Source organism: Protopterus annectens, chromosome 10.part0 (assembly GCF_019279795.1).
Source record: "Protopterus annectens isolate FY-2018-M chromosome 10.part0, PAN1.0, whole genome shotgun sequence".
In the NCBI taxonomy this organism is placed as follows: Eukaryota; Metazoa; Chordata; order Ceratodontiformes; family Protopteridae; genus Protopterus; species Protopterus annectens.
Window position 1 is genome coordinate 1,694,482,391 of NC_056744.1, and position 22,475 is coordinate 1,694,504,865.

The 22,475-nt window shown below is 41.5% G+C and overlaps 1 protein-coding gene across 3 annotated transcripts in view; it reads left to right on the forward strand.

The window, feature by feature from the left end:
• The window catches only part of LOC122813914 (zinc-binding protein A33-like), a 425,931-nt gene that overhangs the window by 164,280 nt on the left and 239,176 nt on the right, over positions 1 to 22,475 (forward strand). For 2 of the 3 annotated variants that reach the window (XM_044086457.1, XM_044086456.1), the window contains exon 4: positions 8,841 to 9,164. In XM_044086457.1, coding sequence (XP_043942392.1) covers positions 8,841 to 9,164 — 324 coding nt within the window. Of the gene's footprint in view, positions 1 to 8,840; positions 9,165 to 20,256; positions 20,489 to 22,475 lie in introns of those variants that run through there. The other variant, XM_044086458.1, reaches the window with a different exon arrangement.

Here is a 22,475-nt window from a genome sequence, read left to right on the forward strand (position 1 = left end):
GATATAGGTTCAGCATTTGATTCAGTAAGTTGGGACTATCTGTTTACCTTACTGAAATGCACAAATTTCTCTGATGCATTTGTAAATTTAATTGAGCATTTATACAAAGGAATGCTGGCTTATATTAAGGTAGGAACATATGTTTCACAAAAATACCCATTCTTAAAGGTACAAAGCAAGGATGTCCACTTTCTCCACTATTATTCACTTTAGTAATGGAGCCTTGGGCTAATTTGATTAGAAACAGTACTGACATAGAGGGTTTTGAAATAGAAGAAAATACAACATCAAAAATTCAACTTTTTGCAGATGATGTTCTAATTACATCAGCAGGATCTAATTCTTCTATGCAGTCTTTATTTGATAAAATGATGAACTTTAAAAGTATTTCTGGTTTAATATTCAATGAAGAAAAAACTAAAATACTACCTATATACACGAAAAAATACTCTCATTAGTGATTTTACTAAATATGTACCCAACTCAGGTCAGATAACTTATTTAGGTATAATACTATCTAAAGATATTAAATCTATTATATATAATAACTATAATACCTGTTTTCTTAATATACAAAATCTTTTTAATACATGGAATAATATGTTTTTTACTATGGAGGAGAGACTTACAATTATTAAAATGATAATATTCCCCAAGATTTTATACTTAATACAATCAATAATACTTTCACCTACAAAAATAACTATCAAGAAACTGAATACACTAATGTTAAATTTCTTATGGGCACCTAATAGACCTAGGATTGCATTAAAGAAACATACTAATAGCTGGTCTCAAGGGGTATTTCTTTTCCAGACTTTAATTTATATATTATCTCTTCTATTATAAAAGTTATTACTTTATTAATAGATCGGTCATATGTCGCAAAATGGAAAGATTATTGGGAGCTAATTAGTATGCACTTCATGAAAATCTCCTTAACACATAAAAATATGATTATAAATAACTCCATGTTGTGGTTGCTAAAGGAATTTTGTACTTCACCTATTACACCTAAACATATGGTCTGTTACCCATTAAATATTATTATTAGTTATCGTAACTTTATATTCATGCACCCTAAGTATAGGGAATGGAATTTTATTGTATTCCTATAATTTATACTCAGGGTATGCTTATGTCATCTACTTCTGAAGGAGCTCATTTAGCTATAGATAATAATCTAAAGTACTGGTATCAGCTGATATCTGATAATAAAGTTAAAAATCTAGATTTCTTAAAACAAGAATTTGATCTAAGAGAAACTTGCTGGTTAGAGGTTCAGATCTTTAGACAACATCTCATTGATAGAATAGATCTAATGTCTATAACAGTTAAAGAATCTATTCCAAAACTGATTGATTACTTGATAATAAATTTACAGCATAAAGTTTCTGATAAAGGTAAACTTCCATATATACATAAAATTATCAGACAAGAAACTTTTTACAATGTAGATTCATACTGGAATTATTTCACCTCTATTAATGGGGACCCACCAACTCAACAAGATAAACAATATATATTGGAATCTGCTTATAGAACTACATCTTCCATTGTCTGGAGACTTTATACATGGAAATTTTTACATAGATCTTTTATACACCTTTGATGATGAATAAAATTAATAATAAAGATAATCTATGTAAGAGATGTAATGTAGAAATTAATGCTGACTGGGCTCATATGTTTTATGACTGTATGAAGTTGAAAGAATACTGGAAGTCAATTAATGAATTTTTGCAGGCTCTTTTACAGATAATTTCATTATTTCTAAGTCTCTTATATTATTCAACACACCTGTACCTCAATGTGTTAAAAGATTAAGCTTCCCTTGTTATGGTCTATCCTAGCAGTGGCTAGGAAAATAATAACTAGAAATTGGATTTCAGATACACCTCCTTCATTCAATGAATTTAAAAATGTTATGAATATAATGTGTCATATGGAAATAAGCACAATTAGAATGAGAACAACTAGAAAAACATCACATTTTATTGTATGGGATAATTTACAAAATTTGTTAAAAAAAATCTAATTTCAATAGCACAGTATTTTAGTTTAATTAATTGATCTGATTGTAGTGGATGTCTTTGTAAATACTTTAGTTGTTTTGTTGAATATTATAATAATACCTATTTTTAATTATTTGTATAAAATTGTTATGATATTTCTCTTATATGTTAAAACAATAAACTTGTTTTGAAAAAAGATTTCTTTTGAAGAGGGCCAGTGAGGTGCTCTGCTTGACATGTATGGGAAGTCTATTCCAGAGCATGGGCAGTCTCTGGGTTATGAACCTGGCCCTCCAGCTTATTATGTTGATTGTGGTAATGAGGTTGAGGTCCCTGGAGCGTGTGGTACAGAGGGATTGGGATTACTTTAGATGTAGCATTTTTAACAGAACTGGGACAGACACGGCTTTGTATGTCAAGCAGAGATCACATCTTAGTAGATGATATGAGATGGAGAATAGCTGGAGTTTTTTGAGTCTGTCCATGTAAGACGTGTTTAAGGCATAAGATCCTCTTCATGAGGTACTTTTGTGGCCTTTCCAGCTTTTGCATGTGTCTAGTGAGGTACATGCCAAGTGGGACATTATACTCGATGACTGGCCTAATGAGAGAAGTGTAGAGAGAGATGACCTCTTTCTTCCTGGATCCAAAACCCTTGGTAATGAGATGTGCCACATAGGACTTTCTGACCACAGTGGTAATGTGGTGGTCGAAAGAGAGGTTGCTGTTAACATGTGTCCCCAGATCTCTTTTATAATGTCTTCAGTTTTCAGTGGGCTCCCATCACTGTGGTAATTAGTGGGAACTGAGTTTTTCCCAAAGGGGATGATGGCGCATTTTCTGGTATTAAGCTTAAGGCCATGGTTTCAACACAATTCATTGGTCTCGTGAGGCTTTTCTGTAGGATGTCTACATCACTTGGGGAGTTAATAATGGCTCCCAGCTTGCAGTAATCTGTGAACTTGGTCAGCCAGAGTCCCTCCGTGTTGGCCTGGACTTCTGAGAAGTAGATGCCAAACTGGTGAGGACCCAGGACCGATGCCTGTGGGACTCCACACATGATTGATCTGCAGTCTGACTTAGAACCCACAGTGTGAAAGTAGCAGACTCTATCTGTGAGCCTATTTGCAACCCACCAAGGTATATAGGGGTTGATGCCTAGTTTGGTGAGTTTACTAATAATTCCCAAGTGAGGAATGGTATTAAAGGCCTTGCCCAGATCGAGATAGGCTGTATGAACTGCCTTGTCCTCATCCACAGCTCTGGTTACTGACTCAGAGAAGTCAACCAGGTTGAGCAGGCATGATCTACCTTTCACAGAACCAAACTGCGTGGGATCCAGAGTTTGGAGATTCCCTATATCCTTGTTAATTAAGTCCATGATAATGCGCGCCATAGCCTTGCATATCAGACTCATCAAGCTATTGGGGCGATAATTCCCAAGGTCTGTAGTCGCTCCTCCTTTATAGAGAGGGGTGACTGTAGCATTATGCCATTTGGTAGGGACAAAGCCTGAGGTGAGGCTGTGACTGAATAGGGCACACAGATGTGGTGCCAGTTCACTTTGTAGTTCATGTAGAACACATCCAGGGATATTGTCAGGTCTCATGGAAACTGTATTCTTGGCCTTGGACAATGCAGCTTTAACCTGTGCTGCAGTAATGCTGGGTACCTGGCATTCCTCCAGTATTGTGATTGGTCCTTTAGGGGTGAGAGCCACAACAGACCCGGGGAACTATCGCCATATAAGCCTGACTAGCTTGGTCTGCAAAGCTATGGAGCGCATCATCATGGATCTCCTTAACAGAGACATTGGAAACCTCCAAGCACTGGACCCTACCCAGTTCAGCTTTGTTAAGGGCAGATCATGCCTCCTAAACTTGGTGGACTTCTTTGAGACAGTTACCAAGGCTATAGATGAGGGAAAGGTGGTCCACATAGCCTACCTAGACCTCGCAAAGGCCTTCTACACCATTCCCCACTCAGGTATTATAGAGAAGCTCACCAGCCTGAACATAAACCCCTACATCATGAGATGGGTTGCCAACTGGTTCACAGACAGAACCCACATGGTAAGAGTTGCGGGAGCTAGAACTGACTCTAAACTGTTTACAAGTGGCGTTCCCCAGGGCTCAGTCCTAGGACCCCTCCTGTTCGGCATATACTTTTCAGAGGTACAGGCAAGCACAGGAGGACTATGGCTGACCAGGTTCGCAGACGGCAAATTAGGGGCTATAATTGACTCTCAGGCTGACAAAGACATCTTCCAAAAGGGTCTCACTGAGACAGATACCTGGTGTCAAAACCATGGCCTCAAGCTAAATGCCAAAAAGTGCATAGTCATCCCTTTTGGAAAAAACAAAGTACCCACAAACTACCACATAGGTGGTAGCCCCCTAAATATGGAAGACTTAATAAGGGATCTGGGGGCCCAAGTAGATAGTAACTTCTCCTTTGGTAATCACATTGCCAAAGTGGTTAGAAAATCCTTCTATGTGGCCCACCTAATCACAAAAGGGTTTGCATCCAGAATGAAAGAGATCATTGGGCCCCTCTATGCATCACTCATCAGACCCGTCATAGAGTACAGTGCCCCATTTGGGATGTACCTTACAAGACACCTGCAACAACTGGAAAGACCACAGATATACCTCACCAAGAGGATCACTGGCCTCAAGCAGATGCTCTATGCAGTTCGACTGAAGAAACTCTAGTTGTACTCTGTTGCATGCCACCTACTCAGAGGTGATCTCTGCCTGACATACAAGGCCATGTCCAACCCAGAATTGATGGACATGCTCCACCTAAAGAAAACCATATCCCCTCGAGCCACATGCTCCAGGGATCTAAACCTCACCACAATAATAAATAGGATGTGCTGGAGGGATAGATTCCTGTCCCAGAGACTTCCCATGCTCTGGAACAAGATTCAGTCTACATTCGGCAGAGCTCCTCGCAAACCCTCTTCAAGAGAAATCTTGATGGGTGGATGGGAAACAAACTTTACCCCAGGGATCACGTCAATGGGCTCTGCTGGACAGAGGCACAGGGATCTAAGGGGGCGGCGAAAGCCAACACATTCCGGCTAGGTTTATAAATGCCTTCAGGCAGATAGCCTAGTACTTACCTATGAGAGAGGGGTAAAGTTGGCACTGAATCTGTCAGCCAGTGTGTTGGCAATATCTGTTGGCTCAGTATAGGAGGTACCATTGTGCAATAACTCAGAGCAAACCTGGGGATTGCCGTGGAGATTCTTCATATAACTATAGAAGGCTTTGTGGTTGTTTTTAGTGTCTGCCGCAATTCTGCCTTCATACCTGGCTTTAGAGGTTTTGCTGAAGGATCTCAACTTTTCATTGAAGCTAATAAGGGAGTTTGTATAGTCTTGGGGCTACACATTTTTCTGCAACAGTTTCTCCTTTCTGTTGTAGAGTTTATTAATGGCAGGGGACCACCAGATTGGCTTCCTTTTTTTGCAGGAAGGCATCTTGATTTTGTTGGGTATGGCTAGTTCCATGCATTTATGTACGTGTTTGTACAGTGCATTGGTGTATGATTTAGCAGTCATGCATCTATTTTCTATTGACATGGGTGCAGTGAAGTTAGCCACCTCTGTTTTTAGGAGCCCAATGTCAGCTTTGGAGAAGGTTTTCATGGTGGTTACCTTTGCGGGGGGTGTGAGTGAGATGTGGATTTCCATGGTGATTAGTTTGTGGTCTGATCTAACCAGGGAGGAATTGACTATTGGTGTAGAGCAACTGTTGCCCATGTTTGAAATGACCAGGTCAAGGATGTTGCTTCCTCTAGTGGGGGTAAGAATAAGCTGGTCTAGGTAATTGGAATTGATTAATTCCAGGAAGCGTTGGGCCAGTGTATTGATGCAGGAGTAGTTTTCCCAGTTGATGAGGGGTAGTTTGTCACCTAGTATGAGAGTGTTGGATTGGACCCTAATAGCTTCCAGGCTGCTTAGGAACATGGAGTGAGAGTCTTGGGACATGGTTGGGGACCTGTAGCAGCCTATGACCTGTCTTACCTAATGTTAGTTGTACCTAAAATATCTCAGATGTATTATGCTGGGCTACTAGTCTGGAGATGTGCATATCCTTTATGAATATGGAGACACCACCACCTTTGGAGCTTCAGTCCATGTTCTGGGGCCAAAAGGTGTGGAATGAGTTATAGCATGGTAGCACAGGGGTACTTTCTGGTGCTTTAAACCAGGTCTTCATTACAGCACAAATGTCAATGTTCTCCATTTTGAGGAGTGCTTCAAGCAAGTGCATCTTGAGATTTAGATTTCTAACATTGAACAGCATGACCCTCAGATTGCATTTATTTATAGCTGTTACGGTGATAATTTGGTCTTTGGAACATCGCCTAAAAAAGGCACTATATGGGTGGCAAGAGCCTTAGTAGTATCCAGAAACCCAGGGGTGACAGATGCAGGCCATTTCTGGCAAAGCATTGAGGTCTGTCAGTCATGTCATCCCAAGCAAACAGATACTGCATCCACTTAGTATGACACCAGAAACTTACCCAATTGTTGAAGTCAATAATTTTCTGCTTGTTCTGTGGGATAATTCTGGGTGATGGTAGGATGCTGCTCAGGGTTAGGGTCATACCTGCCTGGGCCACGTAATCAGAGTTCCTCCATGTATTTTTTTCATGTAGTCCAGAGAGGTGTTTCTCAGGCCATTCACCCCCACATGGACATTGACAGAGTCATACTTGTTGTGGAGTGACCTGAGTGCGTGTGCTATGTGTTGAATACTGGCACCTGATAAACAGCTGAATGTTACCTTCTTCTTCAGCCTAGTGAGTGGGACATCAGTATGCCTCACTATTGAGTCACCTATGATTAGTGAATTAGGCAAGCTGTTGAGCCTTAGGGGCTTACGTTGAGAGGCACACTGTTTAGGTGAGCTGTGTGTCTTGTGGTTTGTGCTGTGTTGTGGTGGTGTAGTGCGTTTCTGCCTTGGAAGTCTCTGCTGTTTGGGAAGATTTCTGTTGAGAGCCTCAGTGATGGTGGGTGTGTGGTTTGTGTTTTTATGCGAGAGGTGTGATGGGTGTCCTGGAGGGCTATGTGTTGCATGTGGTGTGGTGCAGGTGTTGACCTTATCCTCTTGACCAGCTCTTCCAGTCTTTGCTTGAGAGTGCTTGGCTTCCACTTTGGATATACAAGTGCATCTCTCTCACAAGTCTTGAGTGTTGGGAGGTAAGAGGAGAGGGTTGTCTGTGTACATGATGCAGTTGCTACACTGCCTCAGAATGCCCAAGTTCACCAGGTTAATAGGAGAAAGCACAGGGAACTGACCTTTAGACATGCCAGGAGGGATGGTCATTATTACTAAGTACTGGAGTTGTTTCCTTATATATTCCTTTTACAGGAAAAATGTCACTCAAGGTGTCCGTGTCTGTAAAGAGCACTGCCAAACACTTGAGAGGAAACCAATACGTAGACCCTGAAAATTTCAGGATGAAGAATTTAGGCAGATATTCTAAAGTTAGAAATAAATCAATCAGTACTTAGTGAAAAATAAACAATTAGCTTCTCAGGAATGATGAAAAGAGGCCTTACATGGGGGAGTATGTGGGGAGCATACGTGTGACGTAGGACACTTGTAAGAACTAAATGCTTTGGTATACTGCCCAGATATTGGGCTTACCTTGGCAGGAGATCCCTTATGTAAAAATACTGCAGCAGTGAAGAGAAGTTCATCTACTGTTCTGGTTAGATTTTACACAACTGCACTTTATTATTGGATGCTGGGACTAAGTCACTGCACAACAGCTGCAGTACTTGCAGTCACTGATTTTCACATTGTAGTATCAAGCTTTGTATTTGGCAGCCCTACTTAACCTATTGGGCTGGATTCCAAAAGACTTGTTCTACATGTAAGTAACTTACTTTAGTGTAAGGCCTATTTATAAACAAGCTTACACTGGGGATCAAATTCCAAAAGATCTGCTCTCAGATTAAGTAACTTAATTCAGTGTAAGGCATATCTCTATACACAGACCTACATATGTCTTTTGGAATCTGGCCCGTTATATATGATGGCATAACCTATTTGGTGTCACTTTCCTTTACTGTTGTGACCCTGGATATGGCCTAGCCACCATGGTTCCTCCTAACTCCTGTGTAATGAACAGATACAGGTCTGCCATGGGGACTGAGCCCACATTATACCTTGCAGAAGGAAATTTCTTCCCTCTAAGAATATGGCCTCTTTGCTCACCATAATTCCTGAAAACCAGTTTAATCATCGGAGACTACCAGGGGTCAGTAGAAGAAGTCAAGTTGGCATAGAGACAGCCAAAACGCTTTGGGTTTACCTTATCCTTCTTTTCAGATCCAGCTTCACCTCTCTCTAAACACCCAGGTCTTACATTACACTAATTCTTGATGTACACTAAGGGTTATCTATGTACTTGAGTCTCCACTCTTACTCCTCTAGAGAGTATTATGGTGGCTTCACATTTCTCCCTTCCAGCCATGCTGATGGGCTAAGTTAAATTCATAGTTCCTGGGTTCATACGTAAATACTAGGCTACCAATCTGCAGACTTTTATAAGCCTAGCCAATAACTGTTGGTCAGAATCCAACCCTTTACCTTGTATCTGTGAGGTAAAGACCTAACCATTAAGACAAACCCTCCCCTTAACCATGCCACCAGTTTTGCAGTCAGCTCCTCTGTCTCCGTTTTGGAGAGCTTAACTTTATTCATTCTGTCATGCAAGGTAAATATATGGACATAACTAGTATTGTGGTGTGATAATGTGTAGCAAGTTAGCTTGTTCTTATCTGTATTACTTGTTTCCTAGGAACATGCTGTTAATTTGGAAAAATACATTGCAGAAGAGTTTGTAAAACTGCACCAGTTTCTCCATGGCGAGGAACAAAAACTCATTTATCAACTTAACAGCAAAGCATCAGAAATTCTGAAAGAGAGAGAAGAAAAATTTGAATGGTTTAAAACTGGTGTTACAGAAATCCACTCAGCAGCATCTGATACTAACTTGGAAATCAAAAAAGAAGTAGACGTTCTGGAAGAGAGAAATGACACAGACTATCTAGCAACCACTGAGGAATCAGGGTTAGGTGACACCTCAGAACATGGAAAACACAAAGCTAATGGAGTTCTATCAGTAAGTCCACCTTTGATTTATGCTGTTGCATGTCTTTCATTTTGGAAAGTGAAATCTTGTGTTTGCAGCTGAAATAAGAAATATTTCGGGTAATAACTTCCCATCAGTTTAAATTATGTACAGTAATGTGCTTATTTTTTAATTACTTTTGTTTTTGTGTCCTATTTTTTTCTGTTCATTTGTTAGAAATTAATCCATGGCTTTAAATCAAGACAAACCTTGTCAACTCCCAACATATTGAAATAAACACGCTGAGAAGTGAGGTGCTAGAAAAACAACACAATTAATTCCCTGACATGTCAAAACAAACTCCTTGAGTACAAAAAAGTCTCAACCTGTACTAACTGTGAGATCTGTGGATATCTGGTTAAGGTGACAACTTCCTTGCATACTTCATTGTTCTCTTTCTTAAAATTAATGATACATTTGATGAGGTTTGAGTGGAGGACTATTTAATATAAAGCCATCTGCTGTCAAAAATGTTGATGCATAAATTAAGCTGTGTCTGATTTTTATCTACATAATTTCCGACCGGTGGCTAAAAATAATGTAGCATAGCAGTTCTAGACTGTTACAATTCCTTTACCTATTGCAGGAGTCTTTATCAAGGGTTTGCTGCAAGGTATCTTCAGATAATAGGAAATACAAGGCAATTGGCTCTTGTGACCATGTTTATCTGTCAGTACCCACCCTCAAATTGAACATCCTTTGTTATGGAGTGCCGGACCAGTCAGGCCAGGACTGAATTTATGAATACCTACCCAGACATCAATTTCCTGGTTTAAGGCAGATAAGGTATTACTGCTTAATTTGCAGTGGAAGTCAATTCAAGAGGTGGGAAAGGCGTTTTGTAGTGAATCTCTGTCTCTGCATTGTTTTATTTACTTGGTGATAATTTAAAGCCCTTGTGGACTATTCCATTAGTGGAGATTCAAAGTTTGAGTCCTTAATGGCTTGAAAGGCAAGGCTAATGTTTCCCCTCAGAAGTCTTTAAGATACTGAATAATAGTGCTTCCAGTCTTTTCTGGAAGCTTAGGGTAATTAAACAGGTGATCTCCTTAGTTAGGAGCCTCTGGGGTTTTGTTAGTTGTTAGACATGTCTAGTAGGTTATGTTCCAGAGAGGACATTGTATTTAGTAATTGGCAGTGCTGAATATAATGGAGCAGTGACTGCTTTGGATCTTGAAGGTGTCGCCTTGTCAATTAGCTGTGCTAAGTAGAAGTGCTTCCTGACTTCTGTTATGTGATAATTAAAGGAGAAGGAATTATTAATAAAAATACCAAGATCTCAAACTACATTCTCATTTTAAAGTGGGCATTGATGTCATATGCTGGAAGGTGGGATAGTTTACCAAACAGAATATTACACTTATTAGGATTTAATTTAATCCCATTACTAGCACATCAGTGTTCTTATCACATAGCTTTGCTTATCAAAAGGTCACTTGAAAATGACTCTCAGTTTTAAGTCCTCTACAAACCTGGTTAGCCAGAGGTCTTGGTTGATAGTCTAGAAATCAGAAAAGTAAATGCCAAACAAAAGAAGTCCCAAAGTGGAGCACCATTGGTTACGTTCATGCTTTTCAATGAAGCACCTGCTACCTGCACTGTATGGGTTCTGTCCTTCATCCAGTTTGCTGTTCATCTTACTACATGGGGGCCTTTTTATAATGCATTGGGCATATTATCTATCCTGGTATCCTGGTATAGTGCCAAAGGCCTTGGCCAAGTCAAAGTATGCTCTTTGTACAGCATGGCTACTGTCAGTAGCGTGTGTTATTCTTTCAAAGATGTTATCCAGTTTTATTAGAAAGGATCTACCCTTGACAAGGCCAAACTCCTGCAACTCTAGCCTGATGAGATTTTTAATGCCGTAGTTAATCAGGTTAGTTACAATATGCTGCATGGCTTTGCATATGAGACTCATCAGGCTGATGGGCCTGTACTTCCCAGGATCAGTGATGTGACCACCATTGTGAAGTGACATCATCACTACATTGCATCAAATGTCAGTAGCTAAACTCAGGTTAAATAGTTTGAGTTGCTCCACAAGTATTTGCATGGTACTGTTTATTAAACAGCTGTGTATATTATCAAGTACAATGCAGGAAGTATGTTTAGCCTTTGAGAGTTCCTAGTACATGAACCTTGGTGGTGATAATGGAGCGGGCATTGAGGGATTCAGGGTTAAGTACGATTTGTCTCATCATTTCCACAGTGAAGTTAAGACTGAATTTGTTAGTATATTTATAGTGTCTACTGGGTTAGAGTTAGTGGTGCCATCTTCAATAAGTTCTGAGTAATGTTTGGTATTATTTCTTTCTTTCATAACACTTCATCTAAAGAAATGATGTTAGGTAGTCCAATCTCACCTTTATTTTTACATATGGGTTCAGAGCCGATCCTCGGCTCTGACTCGGTCTTTTTTCAAGCTTGAAGACTTCTGGCTGGCTCATGGCTAAGCAGGTAACCCATGGTTCACCAGTGCAATCCCCAGATCTCGTTTGTCGCGTCAACTAGTTTGGATGTGTTTCTCATGGCTCTGGCTAAGTTTTTGCAATCTTTTATTATTCTAGTATCTTTGCATAATTATTGAATATATACATTATAGAACTTATCTTTATTGTCCTGTGGTTGTTGTGTGACCTTATTAGTGGTGTCTTGTGCACCAGTAGCTAGGCGCAAATGCGCTTTACCTAGACCGTTAGTTTTGGTGGTATCGCCTTTTTTCCTGTTGTTACAGTTAGGATTTACCTAAATTGCCTTGTGGCTTTGTGTGTCTAGTATAGTAGTTTCCTGTATTCGGTAGTTAGACTCACTTGCTTTTTTCTTGTCTAGAGCGTTTGCTGTTTTTAATCAATAGGTGCTCCTATTGATTATTTCCTGTCAAGCGATTATTGTTGACTGGTGGTCTTTAGGGTGGACCCGCTAAAGTCTTAATTTCTTACACTTGTTAATTGCTACCCTTGAGAGTGTGTGTGTTGGTGTTGAGCCTTCTTGGCCTGTTTGAATTAGAAGACCTGGTTCTTCACAGGGCTAGGCCCGTTTAACTTAGAGGACCTAGTCCTCGTGTTGCTTCCACTGTATTTTAATTGAAATATTCTCCTGTGTGACTGACTCTGTCTAGTGTTAGTGGAAAATCTAGGTTTCTATCTTACACCAGGCTAGACCCGTTTAACTTAGAGGATCTAGTCCTCATGTAATTCGTCTGTAGGGCTAGGCCCGTTTTAGTTAGAGGACCTAGTCCTCAGTCATTTTCTTTTCTTTCTTTTTTCCCTCTGATTGCTTGTGGGTTGCAATGTCTAAGGATAGCAAGAAGCACAAACCCTCTGGGTTTAAAAAATGTATGAAGTGCTCCCAGAAAATGTCTTTGACTCAGGGGTCTTTTTAGGGCAGCCTTCGAGGAAGCTTTGTCTGGTTCTTCGGCTTCCTCATCTACGTCTTCTAAGTCAAGATCTGACTCAAAATCTAAAAGTTCAAAAAGGCCTTTTCCGGCACCGGCTACTGTTTCAGAGCCGCCTGCCAAATTAGTAAAACCTGCCTCCTTGACTCAGTCTTCGGAGCTGAAGGAGAGCACTGTGGTTTCGGAGTCGGTCACAGATACTTCAGTGCCAACTGCTGAATCCTTGCAGATAGTTGACTCTGCTTCTCTGAGCTGGTCTGTAGTGTCCCGACCAGTCTCTCTGATGGTCAAATCTCCAGTGCCTGCTAGGTCGAGATCCCCAACCTTATCTTCCAGGTCTTCCAGGAGTCTTTCAGAAGAAGATGTGGAGAGGGTAGTACTGAGACTCCTCAAGTCCATCTGCCCTGCCTAAATTTTTGTTTGCTGCGACCCAATCTGCTTTGGAGCCACTCGAACCAGTCTTGTCTCCATCCGTGATTCCTCCTCCGAGCCATGTTGGTTTTTCGGAGCCGGAGTGCTTGTTAGCAATGGAGGAACCCTCAGTTCTGGATCCCCTTGCTGTTGCATTGGAGCAGAGTTCAGCTCTGACATGTTCGGCTCCATCCGTCAGGGACCGAAGCTCTTCTGTCGGTGCCGAGGGGGAGATTTTAAATCGAGCTTCATCGGTTCCAAGCCTTCTTCTTGGTGTGTCCACCAGGGTGAGCTCGGACCCTGCATCTATAGTTCTGGCACTGTCCTGTGTCTCTTTGGAGTGGGGATGGTCTTTGGAGCAGGAGAGATCTGTTTTTGAGGTGATGAGGAGTGTGCTGTCACAATCTACAGCCCCTGCCAGTGGTACAAGCACTCTTCCCCCAGGCCTCCCACTTTGGTCTTAGTCCCTACTCTCTCCGGAGACAGCAGTGACCCACAGCCTCAGGAGCCACCGGCTGGTGGCCCCCACTCTTCCGGGGCATCCCCAGAAGGTCCTTTTTAGGAGCCCCTGCTGAAGAGAGTTTGCAAGAGGAAGCATATTGACTCCCAGGATGAGTCACTGACATCGGACACTGACCTCGATGAGTCAGAGGGGTCCCTTAAGTTGTCCTCTGATGATGTCTCCTTTGTGGACATTCTAGAGATCCTTAAACAGAAGTGCGACTAGCCCACTGTCAACCCTTCTGCTGAGGAGTCGGTGTAGGTGAAGGCTTTCAGGTCTCAACCCTCTGCCTCTTGGGTGTCTCCACCTTTCGAAGAGCTAATGTATCTGGTTAGTTGGAAGGTGTGGGATACTCCCAATGCCATGGAGCCAGTACCTAGAAGACCAAATAAGTTCCTGTCTGCTCCTTCTGGAAAATAATTCTTGTCTAAGGGCGTTCCCATAGATGCCATGGTGGTGGCAGGGGGCAGCCACGAAGAAGGAGTTGGCAGAGACTTCTTCCTCTGTACATCCACCAAACAAGGCATCTCGACAGATTTGGGAAGTGCGTATTTAGTTCAGTGGCCTTTACACTTCGATCTCTGTACTATCTTAGCCATTTCACAAGGTTGCAGAGGGATCTCCTCAAGGATTTAGGAGATTCCATACAGGGTGCTTGTCCTGAGGGAGTCTCGGATAGGATCTCTGCTCAGTTGTCCACCCTAAATTCTGTGGTTAACTCCTCCATGTGGTTCATATCTCATGTGGCTGATGGAGCGAGCAGAGCAGTGGGTTCAGGAGTTGCCCTTAGGTGCCACTCCTGGATGCGCTTGTGTAATTTTGCGGAGCCGTTCAAGTTCACCTTCACCAACGCCCCATTTGATGGTTCCTCCTTGTTTGGTTCCAAGGTGAACGATATACTCACTCAGTGTGAACAGGAAGGAAACACTCTGCCATGGGAGTCCATTTTACCATCCCCTCTCGACCCTACCCCAAAGGTCAAAGGGGGGAGGTAAGATGTGGTTTAAAAAGTCCCACAGGGCCTTTCCAGAGACACAGAGTGAATCCTCCTTCAGAGGCAGAGGAGGAGGAAATGGTAGATGTCGCCCTAGAGACAGGGGCGGTCCGCAATACCAGCAAGGCCGTGGTTCCTTTCGAGGGCGGCCTTATCAGCGCTCCTGATGTGGGGCCTGATTGCATTTCTCTGGGGCCAGTCGGGGGTCACATCTCTTTGTATCCAGAAGACTGGCTAAATTTAACCCAAGACAAGTGAGTACAAAGAGTCGTCACCAGAGGATATATCATACCCTTTTCCCTTCCACTCTTTGTTCACAAGAAGATCCCAGATGTTCCACCCAATCACAGGGATCAGGCAACTGTGGAGATCAATACGTTGCTCTCAAAAAGAGTCATCCAGCTTGTGCCAGCAGACCAGATAGGATCCGGAACTTACTCCAGATTCTTTTTAGTTCCAAAACGAACCGGAGATTGGAGGCCAATATTGGACCTCAACAGATTAAATGAATCCATGACAAAGGACACATTTCGGATGGTGACACTGCAGTCAATACTCCCGTTGTTAGGGAAAGACTTTTGGATGTGCTCTCTAGATCTCCAAGACGCATACTACAATATAAAAATGGACAAGGCGTCAAGGAGGTATCTGTGCTTCCGGCTGGGAGCCAGCTATTATCAGTTTCGTGCTCTGCCCTTTGGTCTCACCACAGCCCCCAGGGTGTTCACCAAATGCATGGCAGTAGTGACAGCTCACCTGAGAAGTCAGGGATTCCAGGTGTTTCCGTATTTGAACAACTGGCTCCTGACCACCCCCACCAGGCATCTACTTCTCCAAAACAGAGACATCACCATCCAGCTTTGTGCTCAACTAGAGATCTCCATAAATTGTGAAAAATCTGCATTACTGTCCTCACAATCTGTGATTTTTATAGGTGCAGAGGTAGACACAGTGGATATAACAGTTCGTCTTCCTGCCGAAAGAGCACAAAACCTCATCTCACAAGTTCAGCAACTTCTCCCACTTCAGAAAGTTAAAGCAAAGTGGATTCTTCAACTTCTTGGAATGATGGCCTTAACCATTCTGTTAATACCTCTAGCCAGGTTGCATATAAGAATCCTTCACTGGCTCCTGTTCTCCCAGTGGTCGTTCCAATACCTACTACTGAATCACTCTATTCTGCTGACAGAATTATGCAAAAAGGACCTTCGTTGGTGTATAGCCCCCAACAGTTTGTTTACGGGAGCTCCCTTTGTGCCTGCCCAACCCATTGCCACTGTGACCACTGATGCCTCCCAGGTCAGGTGGGGGGCGCATTATCTGGGCAGGACGGTCCACGGCACATGGCAATAACATGAGGCACATCTGCATATCAACATTCTGGAAATGAGAGCAGTGCTTCTGGCATTGCAGGCACTTTCGGACTTTCGTCCTCCAGGGACGATTGCAATACAATCGGACAACGTGTCAGTTGTGTGGTATGTCAACAAACAGGGCAGTACCAGATCTTACCCACTCTGTCGAGAAGCCATGCAAGTTTGGTAATGGGCAATTTCTTCTCCGTGCTTTCTGGTGGCAATGCACATTCCGGGAACAACCAATGTGATAACTGACAAGCTGAGCTGGGCAATCCTGCTGCCCTTGAGTGGTCTCTGAAATGGGAAATATTGGAACATATTTTCCTAAAATGGGGACAACCTTGCTGCGCTCTTTTTGCCAGTCCAGTCAATACCAAGTTATTTTTCCCTAATTCCCCCTCCGGGGGAAGCACCCAAAGATGCTCTGGTACACGATTGGCCTACTGGACTTCTCTATGCCTTCCCTCCCTTTCCACTATTCTCCAAAGTGATACAGAAAGCCAATTGACTGGTTAGCAAGTTGATCCTCATTGCCCCTTACTGGCCTTGTCAGGTCTGGTTTCCTTTCTTTGAGCCTCTTCTCCTGGATGATCCTTGGATCCTGGACCCAGTTCCAGATCTACTGACCCACATGTCTGGTTCACTACACCCCTCTCTCCACACCCTCAAATTGACAGCTTGGCTGATCCATTTCCATCTCTAGTCAGGCGTCATGATTTTCATTGTCAGTGTCCCATATTCTTTTATCCTCACACAAACCAGAAGGCTGTATGACAGTAAGTGGAAAAGGTTTTCTATTTGGGCACAGAAAATTAATGTGGGTCCTTACACCACTCCTGTTCCCATAATTCTGAAATTCCTTTCAGAGCTTTTTCAGCAGGGATCTGCTGCAGCCACCATCAAAGTACAATTGGCGCCTATTTCACATTTTTATTTGGGATCTCCAAATGTTAACCTTATGTCGCATAAGTTATGTATAACCTTCCTGAGAGGAGCCACCTTGCTGAGACCACCTTTACAGGAACCTGTGGCTTCTTGGGACTTAAATTTTGTGTTGTCCAAGCTAACATCCCCTCCTTTTGAACCGTCTCATTCAGCTTCCTTAAAGTATTTGTCTTGGGAGACTGTGTTTTTGGTACCTATTACATTAGCCAGACATGTTTCTGAGCTACATGCCCTGTCTGTTAAACCACCATATTTAGTTTTTCATAAAGACAGGGTTTCTTTACATACCAATCCTTTATTTGTCCCCAAAGTTTGTTCTTCTGCCACATTGAACCAGTCCATTGAACTCCTAGTCTTTCCCAATCATAGCAATGCAGCGGAATACCGTTTTCACCAGTTGGATGTTCACAGACAGCTGTGTTTCTATTTGCAATGGACCAAAGAATTTTGGAAGTCAGACCAATTGTTCATTTCCTTTTCTGATTCCAGATTGGGTTTACCAGTTTCTAAGGTAACATTGTCTAACTGGATTTCGAGTTGCATAGCTTTCATCTACAGCTCAGAGGACAGACCCTTACCTCACAGGATCAAAGCTCACTCTACCAGGTCTTTGTCTACCTCTACAGCCTTCCAAACCAGGGTACCAATTGATCATATCTGTGTGGCAGCTACGTGAGCTACCCCTCACACCTTTTATTACTCATTATAAGTTAGATTTGGCTTCCAGGGGTAGAGCATCCTTTGGCTTCATGGTGTTCAGGAATATCTTCCAATGAGCCACCCAAGAATTAGGCGCTAGGGATGCTGTCCCATATGTAAAAATGAAGGTGAGATTGGACTACCTAACATAAAGAAGTGATGTACTCACTATAACGTTCCATGTTGGTAGTCCATCTCACCCTTAATTTTTACCAACCCTCCCTCCTGCCCCCATCCTGGAAGATCTGGAGGTAATATTATAAATTTCTTGGTTGGTTACCCTTTAGTATTGGCTTGTTGGTTAAGGGTTTCTTTCTATCTCTTTCTGTTGCTAGTGAGCAGCAAACAAGATCTGGGGATTGCACTGGTGCACCATGGGATACCTGCTTAGCCACGAGCCAACCAGAAGTCTTCGAGCTTGAAAATCAGCCGAGTCGGAGCCGAGGATCGGCCCCGAACCCATATGTAAAAATGAAGGGTGAGATGGACTACCAACATGGAACATTATGGTGAGTACATAACTTCTTTTTATTTGTTGTCCTTAATTTCATATCCTAACTCTAGTTCATGGACTGACTTAATAGTCCTAATACATATGTTTTTTAAGTTTTAATCAATTTTCTAATCTCCTCCTTGATTTGAGGATCCTTAGATCTGATGTATATTTTAAGGAGTTTTTTTTTTTTCCTTTTATTGCAAAGTTTATGCTGGTGGACCACTGGGGGTGGTTTCATTTTAAACTTTGCATTATATTTAGATCTGACACAAACTGTCAGTTGCGTACATTTATTGAAGTGGGCATTGAACTCTTTCTGTAGCTCCCTGGTGAGGAAAAGTCTGACATTAAAGGAGAACCACACTCACATACTCAAAAAATGTTTATTTCATCATGGTTTGGCGTTTCGTACATTTTAACAGCAATTTAGGACTATTAAGAATTTTTTTAATATTTTAATGCATAATTTCTGTGTCTGACCACATGAGGTCTAGCATCTTGGAGTGATTTGGCTTGTTTAGGCTTCCTCTAGGTATCTCAGAATGCATTGTGTGTGTGTCTCAAAAAATTGCATCATACCTGCCACCTTCTTTCTAAACCTCCTGTCACTGCACTGATTTTACAGGCATGCACTGCTGTGTTGTAGTCACCTACTTTTGGTTAACATTTTTTCATTTTCAATGATTACTTCAAACACAAACAGTGCAAATGCCACAGAATAGAATTGAAAAGTGCATTTTATTGCTGTTTCTTCTTAGAAATGCAAATTTGATTTATTTTGTGAAGCCTGAGTTGTAGTTCTTCAAGGTGTCTTCCCTCCCCCTTTACACCTACCTTTCCTAGCTGTCAAAGTGCTAAGGGTAATTTGACACATTATCTGCATGTGATTGACAGTTCACAGCAGGTGACCCGAGTAATATGTTTTCTTGTCACAGCCTTTCCTTCCTTACATTGGGACACTTTTTGTTGCACTTCTCCTCCTGTCAAATTTCGATCCAAGCTCAATAGCACTGTGAAAAACTGATTTTCAGACCAACAAACTCCCAATTTCTGTCCTTCCAGTTTGGTTTGCTATAGCCTATGAACATAATATATTTCACGGACTTGCATGATAGCAGTCACATGTTTTTTTTAGGTGGTAATTTAAGAAGATTACGTTGCCACACACCTCATGTAATCTTATGTAGTTTTGTCTATTAATTGTGACAGACATCTGCTTTGTAGTTAAAAAGCTGAGATTAATGTCTAAGCATGGCCATTGCAAAGTTATGCTCTTTGTTGATACAGCTGTTACTGTGTTATTGCCTGTACTTTCTCACTGTACTTTGTCACATATTGGTAGGGCTGTTCAGAAAATTTGAAGATTATAGTTTGACACTTTTGTGGGACTGTCATAGTTCAGAACTGGCCAATTTTGTGTTCCAACCACAGTTAGCAGTCCACAATCAATCCATATCAAGTACATATGCTGCATCATAACAGTATCATTGTATACTCAGATTTTCGCCAGTTAGTATGCATTGTCTTACTCCATATTTTGCTTTCACTCCACTATGTCCTTTTACAAGTATGTATGCACTCTCTCCATTTATCCTCTAAGTATAAATTCTTCACTAATTATTAATCTGAACTATGCTTCTTCTGTTCCTTTCCCTTTTTATAATTCTGTGAAACCAATGTGGGCAGACATGAATGCTTTGATGTCAAGTATTACAAACATCAACATCAATTAAATTTCCCTCATCCATAAACTTGATGCCACTGCATGGACTTAATATGGGAATAGTGATTAACTAAAGCATTTAGTGGCAGCCAATTTATTGATCAGCCTCCAGTAGGATGTGGACTGTACTGGTCATATATTCCTGTATATTGCACTGCTGTCAAAAATGGCTACTCTTACATAGTATATCGTCAGTGTTGTAACAGCCCTGACATGCCCATAGACCATTACCTACAAAGAGGTAGCCATTCCTGTGGCTCCCTCCTCAACATGATTATGCCAATTGCTTTCCATTAGGCTTAAGGTGTGACACCTGTGAAGGATAACACCAGTTGTTCAAGGCCCAATAAAGTGCACTTCTGCAGACAGCCATTAATTGCTTACCAAGTATCATTCTTAACTGAAGGCCAGTATCACTTTACTATTCTCTCCTTATGAGACTTTTACAACTGTTTTTCATGCTGTTTGCTGAACACCCAAGTGACTTCTTTGGTCAGTAGAAATAGATTAGAATGCATGATCTCATGACAGGGTAATCTTTTAACCTTTCTTTTCCTGCAGTACAGGCAGGAGATATGCATCCACTGACACAGAGGACAACTGCTGCAATGTGTGCATCACACTGAAGATACTCCAGACTTAATAGCAACAAGTTAAAGTAACTGTGCATACAATCGTGTCATGTAACTGTAATCATTCTTGAAATACTGCACCAGCAACATATTTGACTGTCACAATCTGTGTGAGAAGCTGTTTATATTTTGAGGTGTTTAATAAAAACATTCATGACACAGTGGTTGCCTTCGGTGCTTCTTTTTTATATCCAATCGATGTATGTACCAGATTGCTTTAGAAACTGTCAGTGTGTACATTTTGCAATAATCTTTCATGATGCACTATTCTCCAGTTGTCAACTGTCGCCTACAATTGATGATAGGTTTTTCTACATGATGTATGTGAGCGACAGTTAAACATACTTATAGAGTCTGTATAAGATCAAGGAAATAATTAACGTTGATAACCATCACCCATCTCGGAGTAGTCTTTCATTCCACCCTCACATTTCACACTGCTGATCAAATGGTCATGCTGCCATTTAAGTCCTGTCTGTGAAAATAATTGCCAAGATGCTACCAGACTACCACATAAAGCCAAAGCACTGGTTTAATTTTTAAGCTATCACACAAATGTCACTGGATGCTTCAGTCAGTGATGTAACATTACTGCAGTCCATTCCTTTGCCACAATTTTTCCTGATTTTCACTTCACCTGTGATTACAGCTGTCAGTGTTCTACCACTGCTGTACCACAAACATTTAAAACCGAATACTAAGCATGTTAATTATATTCGGCTGACTGCAGTCATTGTTCCTTTGCCATGTCATGCACCATCGACTCGTTACTCTTTACTACCAGCCTAACTATCATGATGTTGGTGTTCCTTTACAGGGTCCAGGGGACCCATCATTCCAGCTCATCCATTTGCCCCCCCCTTCAAGACCTTACACAACACATCACCACATATGTAACACTACATATACATAATCATGGTAACATTTTCTATTACCAGTCTGCCTACACAGATGTGTCAACATTTTCTACAAACTGCTTTGTCATTATTACAGATGTTAACCAGTGCTGAGCATAGTGCAAAGCTACTAAGGTAATTTATCCCAAAATACATATTTTGCCTCTTGCAAGAGGCTCACTATAATTCGAACTTGAGTGTCTAGGTTTTCTACCAGGCAGTATATAATGGTGTTTGCAGGTATACAGTTCAAGACAACTCCCTTTGAAGAGTACAAGTCTCCCAGCATACCTCTCTTAACATTCTGAAAATCTTGCCAAGCACAACTCAGCCTTATCAAGGTGACTTCCTTCATTGTCACTTAGAAGAATGTGTTTCAAGATTGTTCCTAGCCTGCCAAGTATGTCACCCACAACAAGTTTACAATGTTCATCTGGTATGATCCCTGCATTATCCACATCACCAGTCCATATTTAAGACTAACACCTGCCAAAAACCAGTAATGATTTTAGCATACCTTACAAATATTCAACAGTAATCAAATACCATTTAAGTACCAAAAAAATACCATAAGTCCAAGGATCGGTCATCAATGACATCCAGAGAAGCTGGCTTTTGGTTTACAATGTGCAAATGTGGCAATTACCACAGCGCTATTGTGAAAAGCCTCTGTACCACATCAAGGTAGCCAGCATAACAGAAGTTCACTCACACCACAACACTACATGCAGCTATAGCCAGATACACTCAAATCACCACTATCATTACACCCCTGCATTTAAGCAGCCTTCCAGACACCTGCACCACTTGACTAGCAAATCAGTCCACATAGATTCATATTTCTTCACAAGGACCTGTCCTTACTAGACAAACCACTGTAGAAGCTGCAGCTCACAGACAACTCCATAACACTCCAGCATTCACACAAGGCCTACTAGAAATCCTGATAAAAACAAGCATTCCAGGTGTTCTTCCAAGTTAATGGCGTCTCTTGATAGACATCCACACAGTGATTGAGTTTACCTATGAATTTTATGGGAATTGATCATTTACCTTTCTCTCAGCCTCAGTAATTAGAACACCTTTTATGGGAATTGATCATTTACCTTTCTCTCAGCCTCATTAATTAGAACACCACACGTACATGTCATTGTCTATATACAGCAAGCTCCATTATGCGTTATTTCACAAGTACTGTTGTCCTCAACGATTTCCTATACAACTGTTTCTGTACAGGAGTGCTATATCATAA